Source organism: Cryptomeria japonica, chromosome 5 (assembly GCF_030272615.1).
Source record: "Cryptomeria japonica chromosome 5, Sugi_1.0, whole genome shotgun sequence".
Taxonomy (NCBI): Eukaryota; Viridiplantae; Streptophyta; class Pinopsida; order Cupressales; family Cupressaceae; genus Cryptomeria; species Cryptomeria japonica.
The window spans coordinates 355,625,319-355,652,424 of NC_081409.1; the positions used below are offsets into that span (position 1 = coordinate 355,625,319).

At 36.8% G+C, this 27,106-nt stretch overlaps 1 protein-coding gene across 2 annotated transcripts in view; it reads right to left on the reverse strand.

Moving 5' to 3' along the window:
- LOC131034300 (probable LRR receptor-like serine/threonine-protein kinase At1g06840) overlaps window positions 1–27,106 on the reverse strand; it is a 206,364-nt gene that overhangs the window by 156,242 nt on the left and 23,016 nt on the right. For both annotated transcript variants that reach the window (XM_057965783.2, XM_057965775.2), the window contains exons 3-7: window positions 8,464–8,535; window positions 8,175–8,246; window positions 5,692–5,835; window positions 5,437–5,508; window positions 5,155–5,226 (exon numbers count right to left, since the gene is read on the reverse strand). In XM_057965783.2, the coding sequence (XP_057821766.2) occupies window positions 5,155–5,226; window positions 5,437–5,508; window positions 5,692–5,835; window positions 8,175–8,246; window positions 8,464–8,535 (432 nt within the window). The remainder of the gene's footprint in view (window positions 1–5,154; window positions 5,227–5,436; window positions 5,509–5,691; window positions 5,836–8,174; window positions 8,247–8,463; window positions 8,536–27,106) is intronic.

Sequence of the window (27,106 nt, forward strand, 5' to 3'; positions counted from 1 at the left end):
TTATCGTTTCTATTTCAGGGTGACGATCCTGACAATAGAAACCAGGTCTCAAGATAGACTCCCGAAAGGGGTTGAGCCGGATTGGTCCGGACATCTTGTTTCCAAAATCATCACTTGTTTAACAATTATTTAAGATAGACTCCCGAAAGGGGTTGAGCCGGATTGGTCCGGACATCTCAAATATGTATATTGTTATAAGTGATAAATTATCATGATATGACATTTTGAATTGAGTCATATATTTTGATGTGAAAATTCTACAAACTTGGTAAACTCTCTCTCAAGAGGGAGTGTTAAAATATGTTCGTTCGTGTTTACGAAAATGACGTAAAACTATTATATATATATATATATAATGAGTTATAGTATATATATACTAATATAATATATCAATCATTAATTATGTTATATATATATATTTATATATATATATATATATATATATATTTATATATATATATATATATATATCATAATATATATAAAACACTAAATATTAATCGAATGGTATAATCTACAATTCATAAGTTAACTATGTATCACGATACTATCATGATTGTTATACATAAACAGTCACGGTATTATCGTGACTGTTCATGTATAACAGTCACGATAACTATCGTGACAGTCCAATGCCGACAGGTTAATGCCGACAGGTTATAAAACAGCGACTATATTATTATTATGTCGTTTGTTAGGAAATAGTCGGTATTCAAAAGACGTGACTGTTGACATTTACATCGATTCAACTTATATATAGTTGATCTTCGTTGGTCAATCAATCAATAACAACGGCAATTGCATTGATCAGCGAATATCAACTATACATAATATATTTATATATTAGTATCTTCTGATCCAATTTCCTTAACAATTATGACGAATGTTATGCATGTTGGTGATCACAGACACACTAGTGATCTTGGCATTTATGGATATTTGATCTATGGAGATGATATAGTTTTCCATTACTCAATTGAGGTATTCAGCGGGAGCTATGCTTCACTCTGGGACCCAGGTAGTGTTGATTTGACAACACAGGTGCTTTAGTGTTTTGAGGAGCCATTCCAGACCGGGGTATTGCATGTTGTTTATATCAGAGATGAGTAGCAGTTACATGCAATGATTTATTTACGTCTTATTTGGGATGGTGGAGGATTGGTGTTTCAGTTGCTTGTGGGCAAGCATCTCCGAGAAGGGAGGACTGTCATGTCCCCTCTTTAGCTCTGTCTAGCAAAGACATGTGACTTAGCCTATTATGGAGTCTAGTAGGCTGGCAATGGTGGATAGAGACTCAGTCAGGATATTCAGTGTTTGGATTTGGTGTTTCTGGCAGTAGTAGACCAGTTTGGAGTAGTTCCTTGATTTTAGGAGGCAGTTCCTACATTTTAGGAGGCAGTTCCTACTTTTTAGGAGGTTGTGACAGCGTCCAGAGTTGGGGTTCCATGAGACTATTCCTTGGTTTCAGTTTCAGAAGATTTGGGTATGTTTCCTAGTTTGTAGGAGCATCCCTAGATTTTAGGGATAAGATTGCCAGTGGATCCATGATTTCCAACTTCAGTCACAGACAGGTGGCAGGTTCCGTTTTAGGCTTTTGGAGTCATTTGAGCCTTCTGCAGCTATTTGGGTTATATTTTTAGTATATTTAAATATTTCCTAAGTTAGCGTTTAATCAATTAAATAAGGCTATGTTTATAGCCATTTTGGAGTAATAAGGGGTTTTTGGCTTCATCTGGATGCATATGCCCATGTGTTATAGCTCGTTGGAAAGGTCTTGAACTTTTCTAAATGTTTCCCATTTGTCAGGAACCCTTTTGATGAACGGAATTCTTTTATATTAAAAAAGTGGCGTTTTCTCTATACTTGCCGACTAAAAATGAGAAATAAGACTTTATAAGCCTAAGTGCGCTTTTCATACACTTTTAGGGTTCGAGCTAGAGGGGAGGAGTTATAAGGAGATGATAACCTAATTATCATCCATCTTTTACACATTTCATCTTTGATTTGGAGAATTTTTTCTGGAGAGCGATTCAGCATCTGGGACGGAAACCCCAGGGTCTTGCCTGTCTGGGACGTAGCCCCCAGCACAGTGGTTATTTGGTTCTTGCATTCAGTTTTCAGTGCCTTAGAGTTGGTACGATATCTTTTCTGGAGGATTCAGTGAACAGAGTTAGGGTTTGGCGTGGAGATTGGGGTTTCCAGATTGGCATCACCTAACAGTCGTACGGTTGTACTTTGCAGCCATTTCTCTTCCCACGTGGAGCTATGTAAGAGCTTGGATGTTTGCCGCAGCCTCTTTCTTGATTACAGTATTCACTCTTCATCCAGGTTGGACTCATTGTTATTGTAATCTTCCTGGAATTGTTTGGAATCACTATCTGGATAATTATTTGATTTAAATAATCAGAAATCTGCGTGGTACAATTCTGATTTGGCTGTGTATGAACATTTATTTCCAGTACTCTTTTCATGTACTTGTTCTTCAATTATTACTTGCTGAAAAACTATCAAAAACACAAAAATAAACAAACCTTATGCAACTTCTGTCTATTCGCTAAAACCATCAAAGGAAACACAGGAAAATATAGTTTATTAATTTAAAAACTACAGCAGATCAGCAAGGGGATCCATCAGGGATCTTTCACCAAGCCATTGGATTGCTTTTAGTTTGAAAATCTGTAATGTCCCCTTTTGAGATAACTTAAGAAACTAGGACAATTAACTTGCAAAAATCAATTGCAAGAGACTTCTTTCCTTAGAGTATCAATTAATACTTAAATAATAATAATTGAAGCTACTCGATTGCAAGAATGATAGTTTATGATACCACTTTATAAATGACTGTCCCTATGAAATACTATTGATACCACTTATATTCTGATATTATAAGATATATATAAACAAGTATCACTGCTCTCTCTGATACTTAGCATGTGCACGATGATCTTGATTAATATATCTGATCTGCAACTATGGTCTGATTGGATGTTGTTTCCCCTGCTCTATCCTCGAGGAATATGCAAGTTGTGATCTTCAGTTTACAGAAGGAAAGAGAACTCTGCTCTTTCCGATGTGTCTTTGTAGAATATATCCTTTGAATCTCCTCCGTGGATTGTAGCCATAATGCTATGAGGGTTGTGTCTGATTTGGCAAAGGAATTATGCTGATAATGATCCTTGATCACTTACAATGATGAGATATGATTACTGCCTCTGATTATTAATTAAACCCCATGCAATGAGGGTGCTTTTTCTGATGTATATCGCTGACTGGATTGTGTACACAATATTGGGCCTTTGGCCTGGCTCTGTTTGAGCTCTTCCAAACTGGAATAAAAAACCTGGTATATATTCCATTCCCCCCCTTTTGATTGACTAAATTCAATCTCCTTATATATCTTGGAATACCAAAAGGATAGGTTGTATTCCGAGACATGTCTTATGCCTCTCCACAACCACCTTTCTTCATAATATCAATTTGTTAAGCAATTAGTACCTCTTCAAGAATTATTGATTTATTATACCAACCGTACCCTTCTCTAATTGCTGGCACTTAACTATCTTTGATCGTATCCTTTAGAGTATGTCCATTAGTCAAATACTCTTTATCACGACCCTTTGATATATTCTTGACAGATTTGTCTAAATATTGGCTCAAGTCGATTGCTGCTATTTACATTAGTTACTCATCCATAACAAATCAGTTAGTTATTGTCTCTTCTGGTAATCGCTGTCACATGCTTAATGATTATTAATAAGTCCTTATGTGATTGTGTATCTCTTTGATGTCATTATCGACTAATCATCTAATTAGTCAATTATTCTTTTTTATTATCGTTGTCAATATAATTACTCGATGTAGACATGGGACAAATCAAATATTTATTGGATGCCATACTCTTATGGTTGCGTTGTTGTAAATGAAGGTGATCGATATATGAGTGGTGCTGCTTCATACAGTTCTGTCACCGTTTGTCTCTTTGCAGTCTTAGCATTCGGTTGATCTTTGGAAGAATAACGATAAGCTTAATTTAATTGCTGTTAATATCCACGCTGTCATCTAGCCAAATGTTATGACTATTAGTCAACTGTCTTCTGAAACCTCCTTTAAACATTCTTGGTTGATCCTTCAATTTCCTTGTGAGTTCACCTAAGTGATTGGGTTATTCTAGACATAATATCTTTATGAGTTGATTGCATCTTCATTTGGTCTCCATATATGGATCGGTCTTGAATGTGTAGTGATATTTGATTGAAGCATTCTAATTAGTCCACTAGTTGTTATCAAATGATTCTTCATCGGGTTCTCTGCCATTCCAACTTCATAACGAATGCTTAAGGTTCCTTTGTTATGACTCATCACTGAAGAGAATCACGTTTCCTTCTTGACAAAGGCTCGTTGTTCAATTATGAGGATCTTACATTGCCCAATGCACAGATGGATCGCGTCAATAAATCATTATCTAATAAACTTCTTTAATTATCTCCAAGGATGTATATCGACTCTTATTGTCTTTAGGTCTTGAATGGGGACATGACAAAATCTTAGGAGTCTTCTTAGTGTATGTCAGCACTAAGGCTTTTGAAGTTTGGTTCATAGGGGGGTATGTGATGATTATGATCCAAAGTAGTAGCTTTACAAAATTAAAAGTCTTATTGAAATGTCGAAGCATAATTCTTCATAAGAGACATCCTTACACATCAAATTAGCTCAGGATTAGAATTAGAAGGTGAATCTCGAGGATTGTTTCTCATTTGAGGTTTAACAGAATACATATTATAGACACCTTCCAGATTGTAAATATTTCTTTGCATCAATAAAACAATCTTGCCAACTCAGGCTCCGAAGACCTTCTCTAAAGTCTTGAGATATTGAAGCTGAGCTATCACACACAGTTTCACCACTAGAATTTCATTAAGGTGGCATGTATATCTGCTCGATCACGTGCTTGCTTTATTTACATATGTATTCTACAACTATATCTTGTCTTAAAATCAATGTTCTCTATTGTTTTTTAAAACGGTATTCAGACTCCATGCATTGATTGTCCCATATGAACTTGTCCCATTTTGCCTGCTACCTTCAAGTGTGTAATACATAATCCTTATATAAGCTGAATGAAATTGCTATATAGTATAAAGAAAGAAAACTTACAATATAAGAAGATTTGGTATTGACCATATTTCAGGAGGAAGTTCACCTGACAAGTTATTATTATCCAATAAGCTGCAAAAATAAAAATAAAAAAAATCCAGGGTCTCAGGCATAGCACTTTTAACTGCAATTAACAATTTTGGAACACATACAAGTGGTATATATATAAAATCATTAATTTAGAATTTAAGGATTTCTTTGTAAACAACTTGAACACAAAAAATTCAAATTAACAATTATTGCTAATTTTACATCAACTAAATTATAATGATCATAACTCACAGGTGAACCAATTTTGGAAGTCTGGCAAACTCTTTTGGTATCTGACCGCTGATTGAATTGTTATTCATATGGCTGTGATCATAAGACGTTAAAATTAGAGATATTATATTATTCTGGAAGGCTTTCATCTTTAATGCCCATCATGTTCACCTTTCTTTAAAAACAGTAGTCTGTAAGTGAAATAAATGCTTATCTGAATACTTTCCACAGTGAATTTCAACATTAAAAACTTGATCACAACCATGAAGAACTTACAAATGCTTTGTTGTATTCAGATTAGCAAAGGAAACTGGCAGAGGCCCTGATATGTTGTTCTGATCAATTTGTATTCTGTCTAACTTGGGAAGATAGCCAATTTCTTCTGGCAATGAGCCTGATATATGGTTGCCATTGAGAAGCCTAAAAATAGCACAGGAAACCTCAGATTTCAAAGCATTTATCATGAGGGAAAAGCTTCTACTCAAAAAATGACAACATTTTTCCAATGCATATAGTGGTTCTCATTTCACCACCTCGGGAACCATAGAAATTGTAATTTATTCATAAATATGAAAATAAAGGAGAAAATGCACTCTTAACGCTCAGCCTTTGATGGTATATAAATTATATTTTGATTCAGATAGGTTGCTGTGATGATTGGAAAAGCATGTGTCAATATACAAAATGGCCACTAATTGTAAGAAAAAGTTCTTTAGAATCTTATATGTAACCCATCTTGCATTGACATAACTTTGCACACAATTGATCATTTCTAGGCAAGTAATAGATAGACAATATACAGACTTCATATTCAAGATTGTTATGGTTTCTCATTAAAAATAGGAAGTATTAATCTATTAAAGTAAACAGAGTAGCTTGCTAGGAATCAAAATCATAATCACAAAGTCTAGAAAGGGTTTTAAAGAGATTAAAAAGATGAAATGAACTTACAATTGTTATAATAAAATAGAAGAAAGGAAAAAATAAAAACTAAGAACTACATTTTTCATCTTTGATATCTTTTTTTGAAAATATATTCTGAGATTGTGTACGATCACCGAAAATGGATCACCACGAAAGCTATTTCTTAGTTTCATAATTCCTCATATATGCAATTATTTAGATAGAAGAAATATGGGACAACAAAGATTTCTATTGCATGCATCAAGCTTTTGGAAACAATAAATTCCCACTATAACCTAGAGTCACTTGACTAGGACATGGGAATGAATCAACAAGCTGAAGTTCATGAATTGAATCAACACCAGAAAGTAACCAATTAATCATAACATGCACATTAAATAAAAAAATTAATTCATCAAGAAACTCAAAATAACTTGGTACTAACTGTAAAATTTAGGCCTTGCCAATGCATTTGGTAGGGCTTTTCTAATGGAAGTAGGAGAGGAAGTGAACAAGAAAGTTTTTGAAATTTTGAACCAGGGATCTCTAGAAGTGAACCAAGATGCAAATGGACTCCTTTCAATGGAAATGGGTAGGCGGGGATCTGCACCCACTACGAGTTTGGAAACCAAGGATGTATGTGTGGTCTCCACAGAATCTAGTCTCAATTCTTCTCACAAGTCACTCAAGTTCCACCAAGATCCTTTTGCACGAGCCTCTGGGGATTGATCTTGGATGTCATTTTTCAAGAATCAATTGCTTCAATGCAAGTACAAAGGTTCTTGTTTGAATCCCCCTTGTTGCCCTCATCTCAAGTCCTAAACAAGTTGAGTATTGTATTCAAGTTTCTAATGTGATTTTTGATTAGGGGGTTTAAAAAGTGGAATCGTCCTTGATCACAAAATTCATTGAACCCCAGCCTAATGTGGATTAGGTGAGATCCTGGGTGAAGAAAAATTTCTCACTCATGTTGCTATGATGGCCAAGGGTTCCTTCTCCTCATTTTCTTGTGAAGAGGATCTTTGTAATGTTCTTGCAAGAGGTCCTTAGTTTTTGGGAAAAGCATACATAATTCTCAAGAAATGGTACCCTAGATTTGATCTTGCTAAAGAATCATCCAATGTGGATCTAGTCTAGGTATGCCTCGGCTCCCCATAGAGTTCTAGGAGGAGGTATTTAAATCAATTGCTAGCTCCTTTGGCTAGCACTTGACAATAGACAATGTGATCAAAACTAGAAAATGAATGGTGTATGCAAGAATCTATGTTTGTATTGATACTTCTACTATCCTTCCTTTGCAGATATCCATATCATCAAAGATGGGGATCTAGAAGAGACCTTTGGAGTTTGAAAAAAATCCCTCTGAGATGCCATGATGAAAGAAGTTAGGTCACTAGATGAAAGACTACCCTCTGGCTAGTGTTTGATTCTGAGAAGTCCACCCTCTGGCTAGTGTTTGATTCTGAGAAGTCCACAGAAGAGGAGAAGAAATATTTCTTAGAAAGTAAGCCCAAGGAACCCATCTCTGAAGGGGATCTTAAGGAGCCTTGAACCAAAGGACCTACCGTAAAAAAATTCGAAGAGACTATTGATAGCCTTCCTTTTGAAGAGGAGTTTCTATAGGATACATATTGCAAATACATTCAGAATTTGGACTATCTTTGTTGTAATATTTTAGCTTTGGCCATTTACACATTACTTGGAAAAACAAAGAGAGAGAACTTTATAGTGAATTAATAACAGCTTAATTGGTAGAGGAAAAACATTACTATATATGTGTTCAACTGAAGAGCACATCTACTCACAAACAACATTGAAATGATTCAAAATAATCTTGACAAGATAAGGAAACTCACAAGAGCTCAAGAGTTGTTATATTTCCTATCTCCTTTGGGATGGTGCCAGTTATATTGTTCCACATAAAATCCCTTCCAAAAGAGGAAAACACAAAGATATGTTAGAATCATAATTTTGTTCACGTCACGTCATATACTTTCTAGAAAACTCAAAGAATGCAATAGTGCAGATTACACATAATGAAGGTATTAAGTAAAACTAATCTTGGAATGAAACAGGACTGACTTTTATGAAATTAAAAATACTTTTTAAACGGCTCTGAAAATTTAATACCCTTCTTGAACTTACAAAATTTTAAGTTGTTGTAGTTGTCCAATTTCTGGAGCTAATTGTCCTGTAAGTTTCAAAGTTAACAATTCCCTGCATACCCAAACATTGAAATCAGTTTGTTTAAGGAAAATGACGATTGAAATTCAAATTCCCTTTCTACTTCATTCAATTTTAGTTCAGACATATATTGTTTATGTTACATTCCAAGCTCTTGTTAAAGGATTTACAATTGTAAAAGCATTAGCAGTGAAATTACCAATGAAAGAGACTTAAAGATTCTATAAAGTTCATAGAATAAAGTTCAATTTAGAATTTCGAGATTATCCGCGCAGGTCTTCATTTTCAAAATGTATATCTGGATACCACTATGTTCAATCAACTTAACATTACTAAAAGTTAAATCTGCTAAACTTCACCAATATTTCAGTAAAATTAACAGGATTGAACACAGTGGTATCCAGATATATGTTATGAAAATTAAATTTGTCTATTAGAAAGCTCCATTTATGAAAAAACTCGCTTTACAAAAAATAAATAAAGCTTACAAGATATCAGATGAATTGCATCTTGTTAATAACAATTCAACATGGATAGAAAGAATTGATTGTAAACTCCTCGATCAACCTTTACAATCATTGCTGAACTGCAATCCTTTCATTCATTTATAGTCTGAATCACAGAGCTCAAAAGTGGTAGTTGGGAAAACAAAAATGCATAAACAAGTTCCTGGGATGATCGTTTTGAACATTTTACTCCTACAGTCAATGGTCACCTGATTCTTTCTCTGGCTTTAGCTCTGTTCATCACTATTCCATGGCAATTTTGTTATTTTCTTATTCCCTCCCTCATGATGACCAACCTGACTTCTCTGCGTAACATTCTTCTTTTCCCATTTTCTTATAAGTTATGGCACTCCTCTTTCCCCATCATCTAGAGTTAGTAATGGAAGCAAAAACAGAAAAAACCTTTCATTCCCTATTTGCCTTTGGTGTCTATAACAAAATTAATTGAAGCTTCCAAATTTTCAAATTTGGACAGGTACTCACATAAATCAGAAGATTCGAGCATATCAAATATGTTCATATTATGCATCTATTTTGAGAATCTCATTGTCTATATCTATTTTTATAATCATCATATTATAATATCTAGCTTTATATTGCGAATCTGTTGTAGAATATGAGTTGATTTTCTAGATGTAACTTGTAAGTTGTGTTGGTTGAAAATTTTGTACACCTGGGGAGATGTGCAAAATTGTGGCTTCAGCCACAGCATGTGAGTTAGAAACTCTCCTAATTTATGGGAAGGCTCCCCCTTTTCTACTATTACTAATCAACTAAACACTAATCTAACTTGGGCAAGACAACATTCTTTTCTCTTTCTTCAGAAAATATGATATTCTCTTCTCTTTTTAGAAAAGAAACAACAGTTAAGAAAACAAATGCATCAACTTAAGGAACTTTACAATTACCAAAATGTTTCTACGAAAAGGAAGTGAGGTTTCCGTGAAAGTTCAAAGTCTTCCATCACTTCCCCGGGACGAGAAAACAGAAACAAAGCTCAAAGTCTTTACTTTCCACTATCCTATCTACCTTTTCAAAATGATTTAAATAAGAACAACGTACACCATATAACAGCACAAAGTCTACTAACATGGTACACTTCTAAACTACTACAAATGAGAGCAACTACAAGCACAACGTATTACAATTCCTCTCTATTGTGAACACTTAACTGTAATAATTTAATCTTTATACTTGTAGCACAAAGTCTACAAGAAATCAGATTAAAGCTCCTTTCAACAATCTCATTAGAACCTCAAGCAAATGTAGAAAAATATACCACTATGACACAAGAACACAATGGATATAATAGCAAGGCTTCAACACAAAGTTTGAAACTCAAATGCTTTCTTGATATTACTTGAGAGAGCAATTCATAAGTATGAAGCACAAAGTCTTTATGACTATAAATTTTTGCAAAGTTTTCTTGCTTGCTAAAAAGATAAAAAAAACATAAAGCACCCTCCAATATATATAGGAGAGGAGCTAAGAGCAATTAGTGGGAGAAGTCCAACTAACTAAGACTTATTCCACAACTAACTATGACTTATTTCAAATTACAATCCTATTATCTTTCAACTTGTAATTTGTTTACATGTAATTACAAGTTACAAGAATGCAAGTAATGTGACTACTTGCAATTACAATTTTTGGCATTACATGTAATTTGTCAAAGGGAAATTACAAATGCATAATTGAAACTAATCTAAGTGTCCAATACACAACTCTATTTAAATCATCCTCTGTCTAAAAGGTCTTCATGCTGCTACAAGATGTCGGCACTTGAAGTATTCAAGATCGGTGAAGGCATTTGTCTAGGAACATCAACTTGCATCATTTGACTATGAATGGTAATGATAGTGACCTCATGAAGATCAACCACTAAATTTGAAGATAATTAACATTCTTTGTTGATCACTGTGACAGTGAAAGTCATTGTTGTTTACCACATAGCACCACTATAATGCATTGTAATAATGCATTCCTCTACTGCATCACTCCTTCATTTGTCAAGTTCTCTCCTATCATGGCATTGACCTCCACATTTAGTAAAGGAAAGAAAATATTCCCAATGGTGAGACTAGAACTGTCATCCCTGATTCTAGATAGGACTTGACTTAACCATTGTTCTCTACTTCATAGTTCATGATATTTTGATCCTCTCTGTGCATATGACAGCATACTCTTTTCATTTGGCATCATTTTTGCCATCAACATATGACAGCACTGGCTTTTGCTTGTGGTCCTCACATGCATTGAAACCCCTTGCAATCGGCTTTTGGAAAGTAATATGCAAGTGCAAGTAGGTCATAACGAACTTGGAATGTGGAATGCAAGTGAAGTGAACTTGGAATGTGCAAGTGGAAGGACGCAAGTTTGGGGAAAATATGCTGAAACTTTCACTTGCAATCGGGTCTTGGAGACCCGAATGCCAGTAAGCGAGCTTGCAAAATAGGCATCATGTAATATCCCTTGCCACTTCTGATATAAATTTTCAGACTTCTTGACCCTTGAAGGATTATATCAAACACTTTGCATATGACTGATATAAAAACTTCAGATTTGCATACTTCAATGGCAATGATATTAAGGCTTGCAAACAACTTCTAAATTGTCTAATGGCCTCCAAGAATGGATGTGCAATAGTTTTTTTTGTGTTTTAAATGCAATAAGATGAATTTAAGTGCAAGAACATTAAACCTACAGCTGACTGTAATTTAGACAAACAGTTGGCATATGGCCTTGAACAATATACAAATGAGATGCAACGGAGATGCAACCTTATTACTCCATTTATTTATGAGATGAAGGATTCATTACAATGGTCAGATATGTGCCCAATGACCTATCAGCCTAGCATGGAATACTCAGAAATCTGAAGTCATATGGCAGCCATGGGAGTCTGCTTACATCTGAAAAGTAATAAGAACAAATGATGCCAAATGAACCTGATTATAATCGCCAAGGCTGGTGGTTGAAGAAGCAAGCAAAATCCCTTAATTTGGAGCTCTCCTCGTGCCAAATCGCCCCTTCTGCAGGTAGTAAGGACTGATAACAATTAATTATCAGCATGAAGGTCTCCTTTAAACCCCTAGGAATGATCGCTGTCCTCTCCCAAGTGTAGCGCTATCTCCCTTTGCCAGGTTCGATGCTCAAATGGAAAGGTATGAGTGAAATCGTGGGAAAAGGAGGTAAGGTACGATCTGCTTCAGACTGGTATATTAGCTGCAACTTCACTCAATTGTCCTCCAAAATGCATCAAAGGAAATCGCCCTTCGGTCTAAACAATATCGCTGTCTTCAAGCCCATGAAAGGATGCACTCACCATGACATACGAGCAAAATCGTGGTAGCTGAAGGTCTGATGCAAAACATCTCAGATCTGATATGAAACTCAATTAGCTCAGTATGAAGGACTGAATGTCCCTCACTCTCAAGGCAACCCTTCGGAGGATCTCTCACCCCCTCAGTTATGAAGATCGAAGGGAGGTATCGATCCCTAAGACCAAATCTACGGACAACCCTTGGCTTCACAACCACAATACAAGAGAAGATAACAAACAACTGATGCCCAACCATGTATTACCCTCCTCTATTTATTCTTTCATATCCCATCATAAGAATCCTTCTAGAAGATTCCTTCCTCATCGAGTAGGTACACTTTATTATTATTTATTACACATGTTATTTTAATTGCATTTTTAAAATATTATTTCATTATAATTAAAGTGCACACGTCTCATGATACGTGTTATCTCCTTATTTTGCCATAAAACCACATAGAAATAGAATGTGAATCCACCAATTTCCGCCAAGTCGACCCCCTAATCAAATCCTTGGCCTACGAGGGTCAAATTATAGGCCAACCTCGTGAATGTCCACGTGCTAAGGAGAAGGGGACATTACACATCAGCTTGCAATTGGTTGCAAATGAGTGGCAGGGATGAGTTTGCACTAAGAAAACGGTGGGGTATAAAGAGAAAAACCTAATACTTACACTCGCAATCGGGTCTCTAAGACCCGAATGCAAGTGTGTTTCGAATGATAGATGCAAGCTTGCAGTCGGGTCTTCAAGACCCGATGACGACCCGATTGCAAGTAAAAGAAAATGCAAAGGCGTTTGGGTAGAATCAAGTTTTACCATCGTCATCCTTGATTACAAATGCAAAAGAGTGATAAGGATAAGCTTGCGATTGGGTCTTCAAGACCCGATTGCAAGTGAACAATCTTGCAATAGAGAAAGTGTGAATGATATACTTGCAATTGGGTCATTAAGAGAAACTTTGCAAGGATGGCACAAACTTGCAATCAGGCTTTTGAGACCTGAATTCAAGTGTAAAAGGTTTGCAAGATAGACTCAAACTTGCAATCAGGGTTTTGAAACCTGATTGCAAGCAAGCACATCGAAATGCTCACTCAAAGGTGACTCGCAATCGAGTCTTAGAACCCCGATTGCAAGTGCAATTGAACTATGAAGACAAGGCAATGAACCAAAAGAACATACTTGCAATCGGGTCTTAGAAACCCAATTGCAAGTAAAACAAACTTTAGAACAATGAGCTAACTTGTAATCAGGTTTCTAGAATCCGATTACAAGTAAAGTTCAATTACTTGCAATGACATCCAAAAGTTCCTACTTGCAATGGAAGCAAAAATTTCCCACTTGCAGTGACAGCAAAAAGTTCCTACTTGCAATGAGGAACTCAAAACCCAAAATTGCACAAAAAGCTCAGAAAATGAAAGCAAAAACCAACCAAAACTCGGACACAATGACAAATACACCCACTGTTGATTTGACATTAACAAATATGAGTTTTAAACTTTGTAAGACATGCCTTAGAGAAGAAAACTACGAATTTTGAGCAAAAAATTGTAGGGGTTGTCTATTTTTTGAAAGTTCAAAATTTAAGACAACAAGTTGTAAACCTAGGCAACTTCATGTTTTTTTTGCTTTATCACATTCAGTTTTACTATTTCTAATATAGCTTATGTAAAGTCCCCTTTTCACGTGTAATTGGTTTGTGAGCAATTAGTCTATTTTCCGAGTTTTCCCGTAGATTATTGGTGACCAAGGGAAAACTCCAAAGTTCTTGGCGAGCACAAGATTATTCAAGCAGTGGTGTTGTTCATGGCAATGAATTTAGATGATCTTCTTGAGCCTCTCAGTGCTTTCAAAATGCAATTTTAACCGTTTTGAGAGCTCTCCAAACTTCATGCAAAGCATGTTATTTTTAAACAATCATCAAGTTGCTTCGGTCCATCATCCTAAGTCCTCAATGATATATTGGTATGATCAAAATTTCAGATTTGTCTCATTTCAAAGCATTTTTTGCAACTTGGGTAATTTATTTAATGAATTATATAATTATAACTTAAATTGAACTAAGGAGGAAATATTAAAAAGGCAACTAAGGTATAATAATGTATTTCAAAGTGTTTTAAGTTGTGCCTACAACGAGTCACCTAGGTACAAGGGCGTCTTTTGCACACAATGAAGTATTTAATTTGAAAAAAGCATTTGTGAAGGAAATGGGAGATTATTATTTTATTATTATTATTTTCCCTCCAAAATGTGATGAAAGGAGGTTGAGAGCTCATCGTTGAGGTTAGATTTGACATGATATTTGCTTCTTGTAATGTCCCCTCTTTCCTAGACGATCACTCAGGAGGCGGGATTTTCCTATCATTCATCTCCGTAGGCAAATCCAGCGGATAGGAGATGTTGTGCTTGGCATGGGAGGACTTTACATGCTAGAGACTTGCTTTTGGATGCTTATTTAATGAGCAAATAATATTATTTTCTTGGCTAAGTCACTTCTTGCAAAAAATAGAAAATCTCTTTTGCTTAAAATAGCAAAATATCATTAAAGTGACTATTTAAGGCAAGTTGTGGAAATCATAAAGTAACTTTATAATTTTAAGTGATAAAGTTAAAAGAGCAAAATAAGTTAATAATAAAATAACTTTATAATGTTCAATTATAAAGTTAAATAAAGTTACTTTATTACCTCAAGTTGGATGCCGCCTAGGGATAGGTGCCACAATTGGACTTGAAAGCCAAATTAAATGTGGCTAATTAGGGCATTGGAATCCAAAGTAAGAAAGAGATTTTATAAAAGAGAATACGTTCTCTTATTTGCTCACGTTGATGATTATTTTTCAGAAATCTATCTCAAAGCAGCTTTGCCAGGTATTTTCCAGAGGACAAAACCCCATGGAGTATTGTGAAGTGGACAAAAACCTAGTTCACCATTGAGGGAAAATTACACAAGGTTTCTAATTCTGCTTCAATTGGATGAATTTATAGCAGGTTTTACAGGTTTCCCTTTCAGCAATAATCATCAAGGATTTGGTGCATTAGCTCAGGCAAATTCTTCAATAAATTAAGCTTCCAAAAGTTCGATTGGTCATTGTTTGGTTGAATTTTCTGCAAGTACTTCAACGGAAATTGATTTCAGCAGCTACCAGGTGTTCTAGAAGCAGATTTAGAGGGTTTGGAGGCATATTATCTCAATCATACCTTTCCTAGCGCCAGTCGTACCATTTTGCAGCCAATTCAGTGCTCTATCATGCCGTACCACTCAAGAAGGGTTTAGGAAATTGTGCAGACCTCTTGACCAGCGTTCACCAGCAGTAACTTCGTGATTCCACCAGGCATTAGGGATCTGTTGTGACATTTTCACACATCGCCCCATTGCAAATGGGGACCCCCTGCTTTTTTGGTCCTCTTGGTCTTTTGGTTGTGGTTCTTTAGGTCTTTTCGCAGCAATCCTTTCGATCTCCCCAAGTCTGCAAATGTTTTGGCAAATTTTGATCAAGTCTGCAAGTGTTTTGAGTAAATTTGGCTAAGTTTGGAGCTTGCTTTGTCTATTTTAGGGTTTTTGCCCTTCCAGACTTAGATTTGAGGTCATTTCCTTAGGTGTTTTCGAAAATTTGAATGTAGCACTGAAGTCAAAACCCTTCAAAGAAGCTACCATTGAAATTTGAGCAAATTTTGAGTACTTATTATTTTTAGTAAGTTTCATTGCATCCCGAATCGGCCTAATTTCGCGTTTAAACCAACTTATTATTTTTAGCAGTTTCTATTTTTAGTGTCAACCTATCTCGGTTTGCCTTAATTTGATGTTTGGAAGTACTTACTATTTTTAGTAAGTCTATTTTTGGCAAGTCTATCTCAAGCAATGGTTAGGACACCAATGGCAGACCATTCCAAAAAATCCAAGTCCAAATCCAAAAAGTTGAAAAAGCAGGCAGTTGATCAAAAAAATGGCTAAGTATATAATTCTTTCCTAAAGTAGAAAAAGCATGAAAATCCTTCTATGGCAAGAGAAATCCGCTTCAATCCAAAAATGGCACCCAAATCCAGGTGATGAGCAAAAAATGTCTAGACAAGGAGGAAAATCCAAACTTCACAAATTTCCTTTATCCTTGCCACGATTCCACCCAAGACTGGAATAGGGCGCTAAATTGAGGTCATGCAGGAATTTCCAAAAGTGCCAAAAATTCTTCACCATGGCAAAATGGCACCCAAGACAAGAGAAGGGCGCTAGAAATGGGTTCAAGAGGAATTTCCCCCCAAGCAAGATTTTCCTCCTACATGTGGAAATAGCGCTCAAGCAAAGGAATGGGCACCAAAATGGAGTCAAAGAGGAAAATTCTCCCAAGGCAAAAATTTCCTCTTCTACAAGCAAAATCCGCCCAAGCAAGGATATGGGCGCTAGAATGGGGGTGAGGAGGAAAGTTCATTAATTACCAAATTCCTCCATCCTAGTAGAATGACACTCAAGTTGAAGAGAGGGCACCAAAGTGGTGAGGTGGAGGAAAAATGGGAAATTCTAAGTTTCCTCCTCCAAGTGAAATAAGCACTCAGGAAGGAGATGGGTGCCAAAACATGGTCATGCGGGAATTTCCAAGTGTGCCACAAATTCCTCTACAAGGTAGAAATGTTGCTCAAGACATGAAGAGGGCGCTAGAATGGTGAGCAGGAGGAATTTTTCTCACTTAACAAAACAATCCTCCTCTATATGAAATTTCTGCCCAAAGCCAAGATGGGGTGCCAAAGCCATGAACACAAGGAATTCCAAAAATATTTCAAAATCCTCCTCCATGTGTAATCTGCGCTCAAGGACAATATTAAGAAAGGAATTCATGGCCAAGGAAGAAATTCAAAATTCAAGGAAATTTCTCCCCAAGGAGAAAATTTTGCCCAAGTTAAAGAATTCCAAAGGAATTCCAAGGAACGAAGAAAAATTGACAGAGAATTTTCTCTCTCCTAAATTTCAGAATTCTAGACAAGATAAAATTCCTCAGGCATGGAAAATTGATTGATTGATTGAAAAATCTCCTTCAGAACAAGATATGCACATGAACACAAAATAATCCTTCGGGATAAAAAATCTCTCTACATGAATTTTCTCTCTCCTAAAATTTCAGACAAACAGGATTCCTGTACAAGTGGACAAAATTGATAAATTTCTTCGAAGGCAAAAAATTCTTCCAAAATATCTTTTGTGAGCCTTGAATGGAAAGATTCTTGTAAAGGATGAGTTTGTGACATGCAAAGAGAATATTCCATATTAATGAAGCACAACCCAGAAAATTATAGAAGTTCCTCTGACGGTGGGGTCCACTTGCATGGCGAGAATCTATTGAATACATGGCAGCATGATGGCGCATTAACTGCTAATGAACGTTTTGATCAAGTGGTGGTTGATTAATTGCATGTCAGTTGGCATATTCAAGGAAGTAGTGGTGCATTTATTGCATGTTGGGTGAATTTGGATGAACTGGTGCATTTAATGAATAATGGGCACCATTTTTTAGCATGGAGCAATGAATTGATAATGGGCGTGATGCATCATTAATGTTTATTCCCATTATGTGGCGTCATATTTGGAATTTATTGGTCAAACCCTAATTAGGGTTTGCATGTTCAATCTTGGTCGTTGATCAGTTTGTAATCTAGGTCGTCCATTTTCCTCCTGGATGCCTATAAAGGGGTTCACTCCTTCATTTGTAAAGCAAGGAGATTGTATGAAATTGTAGCGATAAGTTATTGAGATAATAGCTGTGATACATTGTTCTTTGATGGTGTTCACTTGTGTTATTTTATGGCTTGCATGGTTTCACCTTCCTCAATTAGTTTAGATTTGTTTCAAGCATTTAGATGAACGAAGTTGATTGCAGTGTTTTATAGTGAGATCGTTTGCTTGTACCTTTTGTTTATAGATGATTTCTATCCACAATGCAAGGTTGGAATGAGCTCTTGTATGTGTGTTCTTAATCTAAATTGTTGGATGAACATTGTTCTCTAATGGTGTTCATCAATGGTTTAAAATCCTACAAATATGACCTCTGAAGATTGCACCCTCTTTATGTAGTTGTCTATTAGTGGCGAAGTAAAGTGTGGTCGATCTCACCTGGATCATTGTTATATATTGAGTTCTAAGATTAGCTTAGTCTTCCTAAGCCCTTTCCCCTTGTATTTCAGTTCATTCCAGTTTAGTTCGTTTGAAGCAGAAGCATCACGAGATTGCAATATCTGATGATGAAGTTCCAACCTCAGCAAAAAAGTGAACGAATGATCCAAACATAAGTCCCCTTGGATTACCGGCAAACATCAATGCCAAACGAACCTATATCCATAAAAAAGTCACTAGTACGCCATTGGAACCTTGGAGTCAATGTATAATCTTCCTGCAATCTTAGCATACATATGATTTTGATCAAGAGAGGATAAAGTGACGTTGGAGAACTTTATTCTGTGTTGGTGTGGTCACAAAACACCCGTCAATAGGATCAATTGTGATTCAGATTGTTTGTTCTTTGAGGAAATTCGATTAAATTCAATAATCTTGCCAATCCTATAGTTTCATTCAATATTTGTTTTTGATAATTATAGTTGATGCAAATAAAGTCGATTGGAGCCATTTTTGCCAATTGGATACTCTTATATTGTGAAACACATTGAATTCATCAATAAAAATCCTTCTGTAGTTGAGTGCTAGTCTCTGGGTATGTAAATCTTGTTCTTAGTGATTCAATTCCTATAATTCTAAAAAATTGTATTTGTTATTCTTAAAATCAGAATTTAGAAATTTATGTCATTTATCTTGGGTTCAAAAGCAATATTTCATTGGCATACACTTCATGTTAAAAATTTGTCCAAACACTGGCATCAAAACTCAAACAAAAACTTGAAACTATCCTAAAAACTTCCAATCAGCAAATGTCAGAATCAAAAAAAGTTAGCTTAGATTGGTTGGGGATCTTTCAGTGGTATCAAAGCTATGATCCTGCTAGCCTGAGGGTCATCTGATTACTTTGATGCATCCTGGAAGGACAGGACCGTACAGATATTATACTCGCAGGAGACCACAAGGACATTTATATTTTGACATGGGTGATGTGCCTAAGGGTAGTAGGAGTCCCTAGCACAAAGAGAGACAAAATCGGCTTGAAAGTGATGAGTTACTTAGAACTCTTGCTAATACCCAGTTGCAGATTGTTCAGGCATTAGACATGCTTCAGGGTACCCTAGACAAATTGGATTTGGACCAGTCTAGGGATAGGCGTGGTAGACATGACAGGCATGATGGGCATGACAAGGTTGATAGATCCGTATCAGTTGCAAGGAGCCATGGGGGTAGTAGAGCTCCATCTTTGATGGAAAGTGCATTTGACTCTCCTCCACGTGATAGGACACGTACACGAACAGTTGATAGACCTATGCAGCCACATTTTCTGCCTAGAGAGGAGCCACCTCCAGTTGACCCACTTGAGGGCGTGGAGTTTCAGGATGCAATTATGGCAACTAGTGATGAGTGGGCATGCCTACAATAGCATGTTAGAGATGTCTTTCCTTTACATCAGTATTGTTTGCAGCGCAGAGACAATATGAGGAACCATGGTGATAGATGGCCTAGACAGCAGCAAAATAGTGACCTCAAGCGACTTACCATTAAGCTCACTTTATCTTCCTTTGATGTTAGCGGGAAGATCAGTGCACGAGCCTGGGTGCACAAACTTGGCATCTACCTTTCACTTAAGCCAATGCTTGAGGATGAGGCTATTCAGATTGTAGTTCTACATTTGGAGGGCATGGCTTATGACTGGTGGCAACATGGTTTGGTTACCCAAAACCATGGACTCATTCATTCTTGCAAGGAGTTTACTAAGCGATTGATTGCCAGATATGTCCATAAGGATGTTGAGTTGTACTACAGAGATTTAAAACTGCTACGACAGACTAGACATGTTTCTTATACTAATGAGTTTCAATGCATTGCTGTTACGGATTTCGAGATGCCTGATAGACGCATGGTGATGTTGTTTATAGAGGGTTTACATGACAGGTTACAGAGTTAGGTCAAGGCTGTTAAGCCTAGGACTTTACATGAGGCTATTAAAACTACCTTAGACCTTGATACTTCACCACCACCTACTTATCAGCAGAATAAGAAGTTTTCTGAAGGTTCCAAGCCTCTTCAGAAGTCTTGTACACAGCACCAGAGTGCACCACCTCCTCCCATGATCGATCAAGAGACACGTAATGAGTTGAGGAGGAAGCAGCTATGCTTCTCATGTAAGGAGCCTTGGGAGCCTGGGCATCAATGCCTTGGGAAAGGCAAAGCGCATCTCATTGAGGTTCATTCAGATGTGGATGATGAGCATATTCAAGATACAGATTTTGAGGGCAACAATGGTGAGGTTGAGCAAGAGACTCCATGTCTAGAGCTTGGAGTAGAACGAACATTGGCCATGTTCAATGTTATTGTAGGAACCCTGTTGGTTCTAACTTCTCTAAAATGCTAATTTTGACTTGTTTTTTGTATTTCCAAGGGTTTCGAACAAAATTAAATAAAAATTTGACAAGTGCACCAGGCAAGAATTGCTCATAAAACTGAATTGAAACAAAATTGAGAGCAACTACAACTATATTATGAATAAGATAACTGCTGCAAATGAAACTAATACATAAAACATACCCGGAGGTCCTTAGCATATTTAAATTAAAGAATTCTGGAGTTTGCCAACCAAAACTGGTAAACTAACCAAAATAGGCATACAAGTCCAGATTATGATTTCTCTGAGCCAGAAATTTTATAAAGTAGCTTGAATAGGCTAGGCGTCCAAGGTAGAGCAATCTAAATGCCAAAGGGGGAGGCGTTTCAGCCCTCCATATCCCACGCCCTTTTCCAGACTCCCACATGCCTTGCTAATGGTGTACGGCCAACCCAAGGAAATGTACAGCTTGCTTATTTGATGCCAACTACTTTTGATTGGGGCGACTACGTCTGAAAGCCCTTTCCTAATTGTAAAATCTTCAAATAACTAAAAATAAGAAACTCTAATAAAGCACAATAAGACTCCAGGATGAAGCCCTCTGAATAGGCTCGGCGTCCAAGGTAGAGCAGTCTAAATGCCAAAGGGGAAGGCATTTCAGCCCTCCATATCACACGCCCTTTTCCAAACTCCCATGTGCCTTGCTAATGGTGTACGGCCAGCCCAAGGAAATGTACGGCTTGCTTATTTGATGCCAACTACTTTTGATTGGGGCGACTACGTCTGAAAGCCCTTTCCTAATTGTAAAATCTTCAAATAACTAAAAATAAGAAACTCTGATAAAGCACAATAAGACTCCAGGATGAAGCCCTCTCAGTTTGCAATAATTCACCTGATGTTTCACAGCCTCGGAATCACAGATCCATGAAGAATGCACGTTCTTCAATAGCAAACCCTCTGACAACCTTGTCTCAGAAAATCCACAGAGAAAAATCAAACAATGTCAAATAATCAATAATAGAGTTTGAATTGTCTTCATTTTCCTTATAACCCCCAAATGGCGCGATTTTCAAGAAGTACGCCCGAATGCATTTTAAATATATTAAAATGTATTTAATTAACTTTGCATAGTTTAATAATCAACTTGGGCGCCCAAATTCACTTAAGTGATTTAATAAAAATCACTCTATAATATTAAGTGGCTTTTAATTTAATAAAGTCACTTTATGACTTTATAATAACCATATAAGTTAAGTAAATAGCTTAACCACTAAAATATTAATATCTCCTTCAATATTTGGTCTTTTGATGTGTCGTCTGAAGCTGGAGTCAACACTGAATAACCCCCATGTGTCCAGGTGCCCTGACTAAAAATAGCACAACTACCAGATTGACTTACTATAAAAAGTAAGTCCCTCAACTAAGCCCACACATTGACTGCTAAGGCCCTGAAACTGAACCCAAGACTGAACTGAAGAAGTGGAACTGCCACTGAGACTCTCTATCTAAAACATTAGCCGACAAGAGTCCAAAATAATAGGCTAACCCATTAGTCACTAAAACTGACTAGAGTGGGGACATTACAGTCTACTCTCCCTGAATTTGCTTGTCCTCAAGCAAACTCAATGCTGGATGCTGTAAAATGCTCTCACTTTCCCAAGTAGCATCCTCTATCGATAGATCTCTCCACTTAACCATAATTTCCCTGATGACTCGCCTCCGAAGATGACGCTCTCTAGTCTCTATGACGGCGTCAGGTACTAAAATCAACTTCCTCTCATCATCCAAGGGTGGTAAGTCTGAAGAAGGAGCTATATGTTGTCCCAATGCCTTCTTGAGGTGAGAAACATGGAACACATTATGAACCTTACTATCTTTCAGTAAATATAACTCATAAGCCACCTCGCCAACTCGCCTGATAATCCTGAATGGACAATAATAACGTGTCTTGAGTTTCTCTAAGCCCTTTTTCCTTAGAGAGAACTGTCTATAGGGTTGAAGCATCAAATACACCATATTCCCAATCTCAAAAGATTGCTCAACCCTCCTCTGATCAGCATATTACTTTTGCTAATTCTGAGCCTTCTGAATGTTCTCACGAGGAGCTCTCATGATATCCTGGTTCTCCTGTAACCGGTCCCCAGCACTCGGTACTCTGCAATCGCTCACCAATAAATCCAAAAAACTAAGAGCATCATAGCCATACAAAGCTCTAAAAGGTGTCATCTGGATAGTCATGTGGTGAGTGGAATTATAACAATACTCAAAAAGATGCAACCACTTCACCCAAGCCTTCTACTGCCCAGAAATGCAGTTCCGCAGGTATCCCTCCACCCATTTATTGACAATCTCAATTTGCCCATCAGTCTGAGGGTGGTAGCTAGTACTCGGAGTGAGCTCTGTCCCACATAGTCTGAATAACTCCTGCCAAAAGTTACACATGAACCTACTGTCTCTATCACTAACAATACTCTGAGGTAACCCGTGCAGTCTGAATACCTCACAAAAGAAAAGATTTGCCACCTATGCAATGGGTGTTCAAAAACAAAATTTAAAATGAAATAGCCGAATTTTATCATAAGACAAAGGGCGTTCAAAAACAAAATTTCGGCCTTTGATTATATTTTGGGGGGAATTTTATTGTTTTTAAAAGCAAACATCTTTCCTCTTCATCAAGATAAAGCCCGACATCGCCTAAAGTTGAATTTAATATGATTGATTAAATTAATTTATTTAATTTTTCAAAAATGATTAATCCAAGTTGAAATTGATTATTCGCAGATCAACGACATCGGGAAGAGCTAGAGCATCAACTTGAAGCACAGATTGAAGACATGATCACGATCAACGTTGGAAGAGGAAATGCAAGAACGCACCGCTGAGCGTAAACTGAAGTATCGGGGAAGCGCGCCACTGCTGAATCAGAGTTGAAGTCCACCAGTAGGATTGAAGACCAAAGGCAAGGAACACTCAAAATGCTACCAAATATGCATTCTCAGAAGGATACACAACTGGATTTAATTCCAAAAATTTTGTTTCTGAAAACTGAACTTGTTTAATGTAAACAACTGCCTGTGGGTCCTACCTAATGAATTCAAAATGAGGGAACACAAGTCAGTTATGTCCAACTACCAGATTGACCCGAATTGATGTCAAATAGTGGTAGGTAGTTGAGAAAGTGGTTGGGGGGGATAACTGAAGATTAAATGGGCATGGGTTAAAGCTGCCAAGTTCTAGAAGGCAGATCAGGACTGTTGGATGCAATCAATCCTGGCCTCTGGCTCAATTTGTAAAATCTATAAAAGGCAGAGGCCTTTCTCTTGTAAAGGGTTAGACTCTAGTTAGATTTTTTTAGAGTTAGATAGTCGAATAGTTAGAGTTTTTGTAGAAAGTTAGATTTTAGTAGTTAGGAATAGAGTAGAACTGCTGCAGAAATTGTTGTAATAGCAGCTGAAATCAATATATGAACACTGATTTGGTGTTTATCATCTTGGTTTTATTTTGTTTGCATGGTTACCTTCAGCAGGTTTAGATAGATCCTTTTTGGTATGCATGTATTTGATGGATTCGGGTTCATACCATTGGGGATATACTAATTGTGTATCCCTGTGTATGGTTTGTCTGGGCCTTTAAAATTGTGTTTAGTTCAATTGCAGGCTAAGTCACCAGGTTCGAATTCAAATTCGAAGTTCGACAACTTTGAAATTCGAATGAAGTTCGACAAGGAAAAAATTTGAAATGTATAAAATTCGAATTAAATTCACCATATGTAATTTTTTAAGATATATAAATTAAATATGTTTAGTTATTATTAAATAATAATATTTAAAAATAAAAATAAACAAGTAAAATAATATTAAGTTTAAATATATTAAATGTTTTTTTTTTTATTGATAATAGGCCAAAGCCGATAAGATGTACATACCCTACCCCCTATGGGATTTGAACTTGTGACTTCTCTTTCAAGAGCACAAGTTCTCCACCACTAGGCCAACTCAGGTTGTACAATATATTAAATGTTAATATAAATAAAATAATAATAATTTTTTAATAAATATTAAATATATGTTATAAAAAATTATAAACCATAGAAAAGTTTTAAATCAACTACATATAAGAAAATTTAAATTCTTCAAAAGAAGTCGCAACAGGAGAGAGCAGTCGGAACGCGACGGGAGAGAGCAGTGGAAATGAATGAAAATGACGGGAGAGAGAGAGCAGTCGTGGAATGAATGAAAGCTGAGCCAAGAATGAACACTACCAAATCTATTGCCCGACAGCCATCACGATTTCGAGAAGACTGATCCCGTGGTGGCATGTCGAGTAAAACATTTCCTCTCACCCACCGTTTCTTTGTTGTCACGCCTTGAAAAAATATGTAGTGCCCTAGCCACGAGCAGGAGGAATTTTGTTTCGAAAAAACCTAATACAAAGTGCTTCGTACGAATTTAGCGACGAATTTCAACGAACTTTATGCATTTTTTTAATGTTTGCCGAATTTCGAACTTCAATTATGAAATTTGGCGAACCTGATGACTAAGATTGCAGGTGTCCGTCTGAGTTGCGCCAGAATTGGGTGCTTAGGCATGCATCTGCAGTTTGAAAATCTTCTATGTCTCCCTTGAAGATTGCATCGTTCTTGTGAGGTTGTGAGTTATTCTGGCCAAGCAGGGATTGGTTATGTTGAATCCGTCTACCCGCATACCAGTCTTGTTAATTTTAGGTCTCTTAACCCTATCCTTTTGCATTTAATTTTTCCTGCAACATCTTAGGATGCAAACCAACTTGTTGCAAACATAAAGCCCCTTGTGCTCCCAGCAAAACACATCAAACTGTTGAGCTATCCCGCAATCATGAACTGACATTTGGAACCTTAAGGTTGTACCCATTGATCAATTAAAAACAACATTAGGGATTCCTTACACAAGAGAGGATAGGATACTCAGCAAAAACATTTTATTCTGTGTTGGCCAGAGAGAGTTGTAGCAATACGATTTTAGCCACGTCAATAGTAGTGTAATCAAAATGGGCTTGGTGCCCTCTTCAAGCTCAATGATGTGCTCTATGCCTCTATCAGGAGGTCTACCAGGTGGTATGTCACTGAACATCTGGATGATAAGGTGTTTTATGTTGCTCCTCATAAGTAGGCATTAATTTACACTCTACTGCCCACTCCACCATGTCATGTTGGACAAGTCTCTCCATTATTTTGAGAGTGATTAACTTCAAGTTGCTGGCCTTGATAGATTTAAGAACATGATTAGTTCCATCAACCTTAAATTTCATCTCCATATCTCTAAGGTTGAGTGTAAATTCACCTATTTCATGTAGCCATGTCATGCCAAGGACCACATCCATGTTTCCCATGTTAACCACATAAAAATCAGCTTTGAATTCATAGTTATTGAGTTTCATAGGTAAATCTAGAATCATTCTATCACAAGTGAGAGTGTTACCATCAGCAACTTTCACTCTTATACCTTCAAACTCTTGAGTTTGAATTCCACGCTTCTCCACCAACCGTCCATCTATGAAATTATGAGTTGCACCTGTATCAAGTAAAAAAATGACTCTTTGACCAGCCAAGAGTCCACACAACCTAAAGGAGCCTTCTCTCTACATGCTAGACATATGAGCTTCCTATAGCTCAAATTCCCCTTCATTTCCAACTCCTTTTTCTGAATTTTCAATCTCTAAATCATCTTGATCAGCTTGCTGGTCTGTGTTATCAGTCATGTTTTCTCCCTCATAAAACCACTCCATATGCTTATTTTGACCCTTAGGCTTGAGGGGACAATCATGGTTTTGATCATAAGGGCCCTTTCAATAAAAACAAAGCTTCCTTCTACGCAAATCATTAATTGTTTCCCTATCCAAAGGTCCTGCAAACTTCTTCTTTTGGTCCACATTTTCTAATTTCTTTGGATCAGATTTGCTGTCATTAAATGATGAGGATGGTTTTGAATAGTTTGTGTTGAACTTACCACATGTAGCTGTAAGTTCCATGCTACGAGCTTTCCTCATAGCCTCTTGCAAGTTAGGGGGATCAAAAGCCTTAATCCATCCCTTCATAGGCTCATAAAGACCTTCAACAAAAAGAATGACCAGCCTCCTCTCTGAGATATTTGTTATCATGACCGAGAGCTTTTGAAACTCACTAATACAAGATTCCAAGCTGCCCATTTGTTTCAGGTAAGCTAAATCTCTGAAATACAACTCTGAATCTCTTTTGTCAAAACGCTCAACCAATCTATCAGTGAATTCTTGGTATGTAGTAATAAGGTCATGATACAAGGTAACCATCCCATGGTGCCA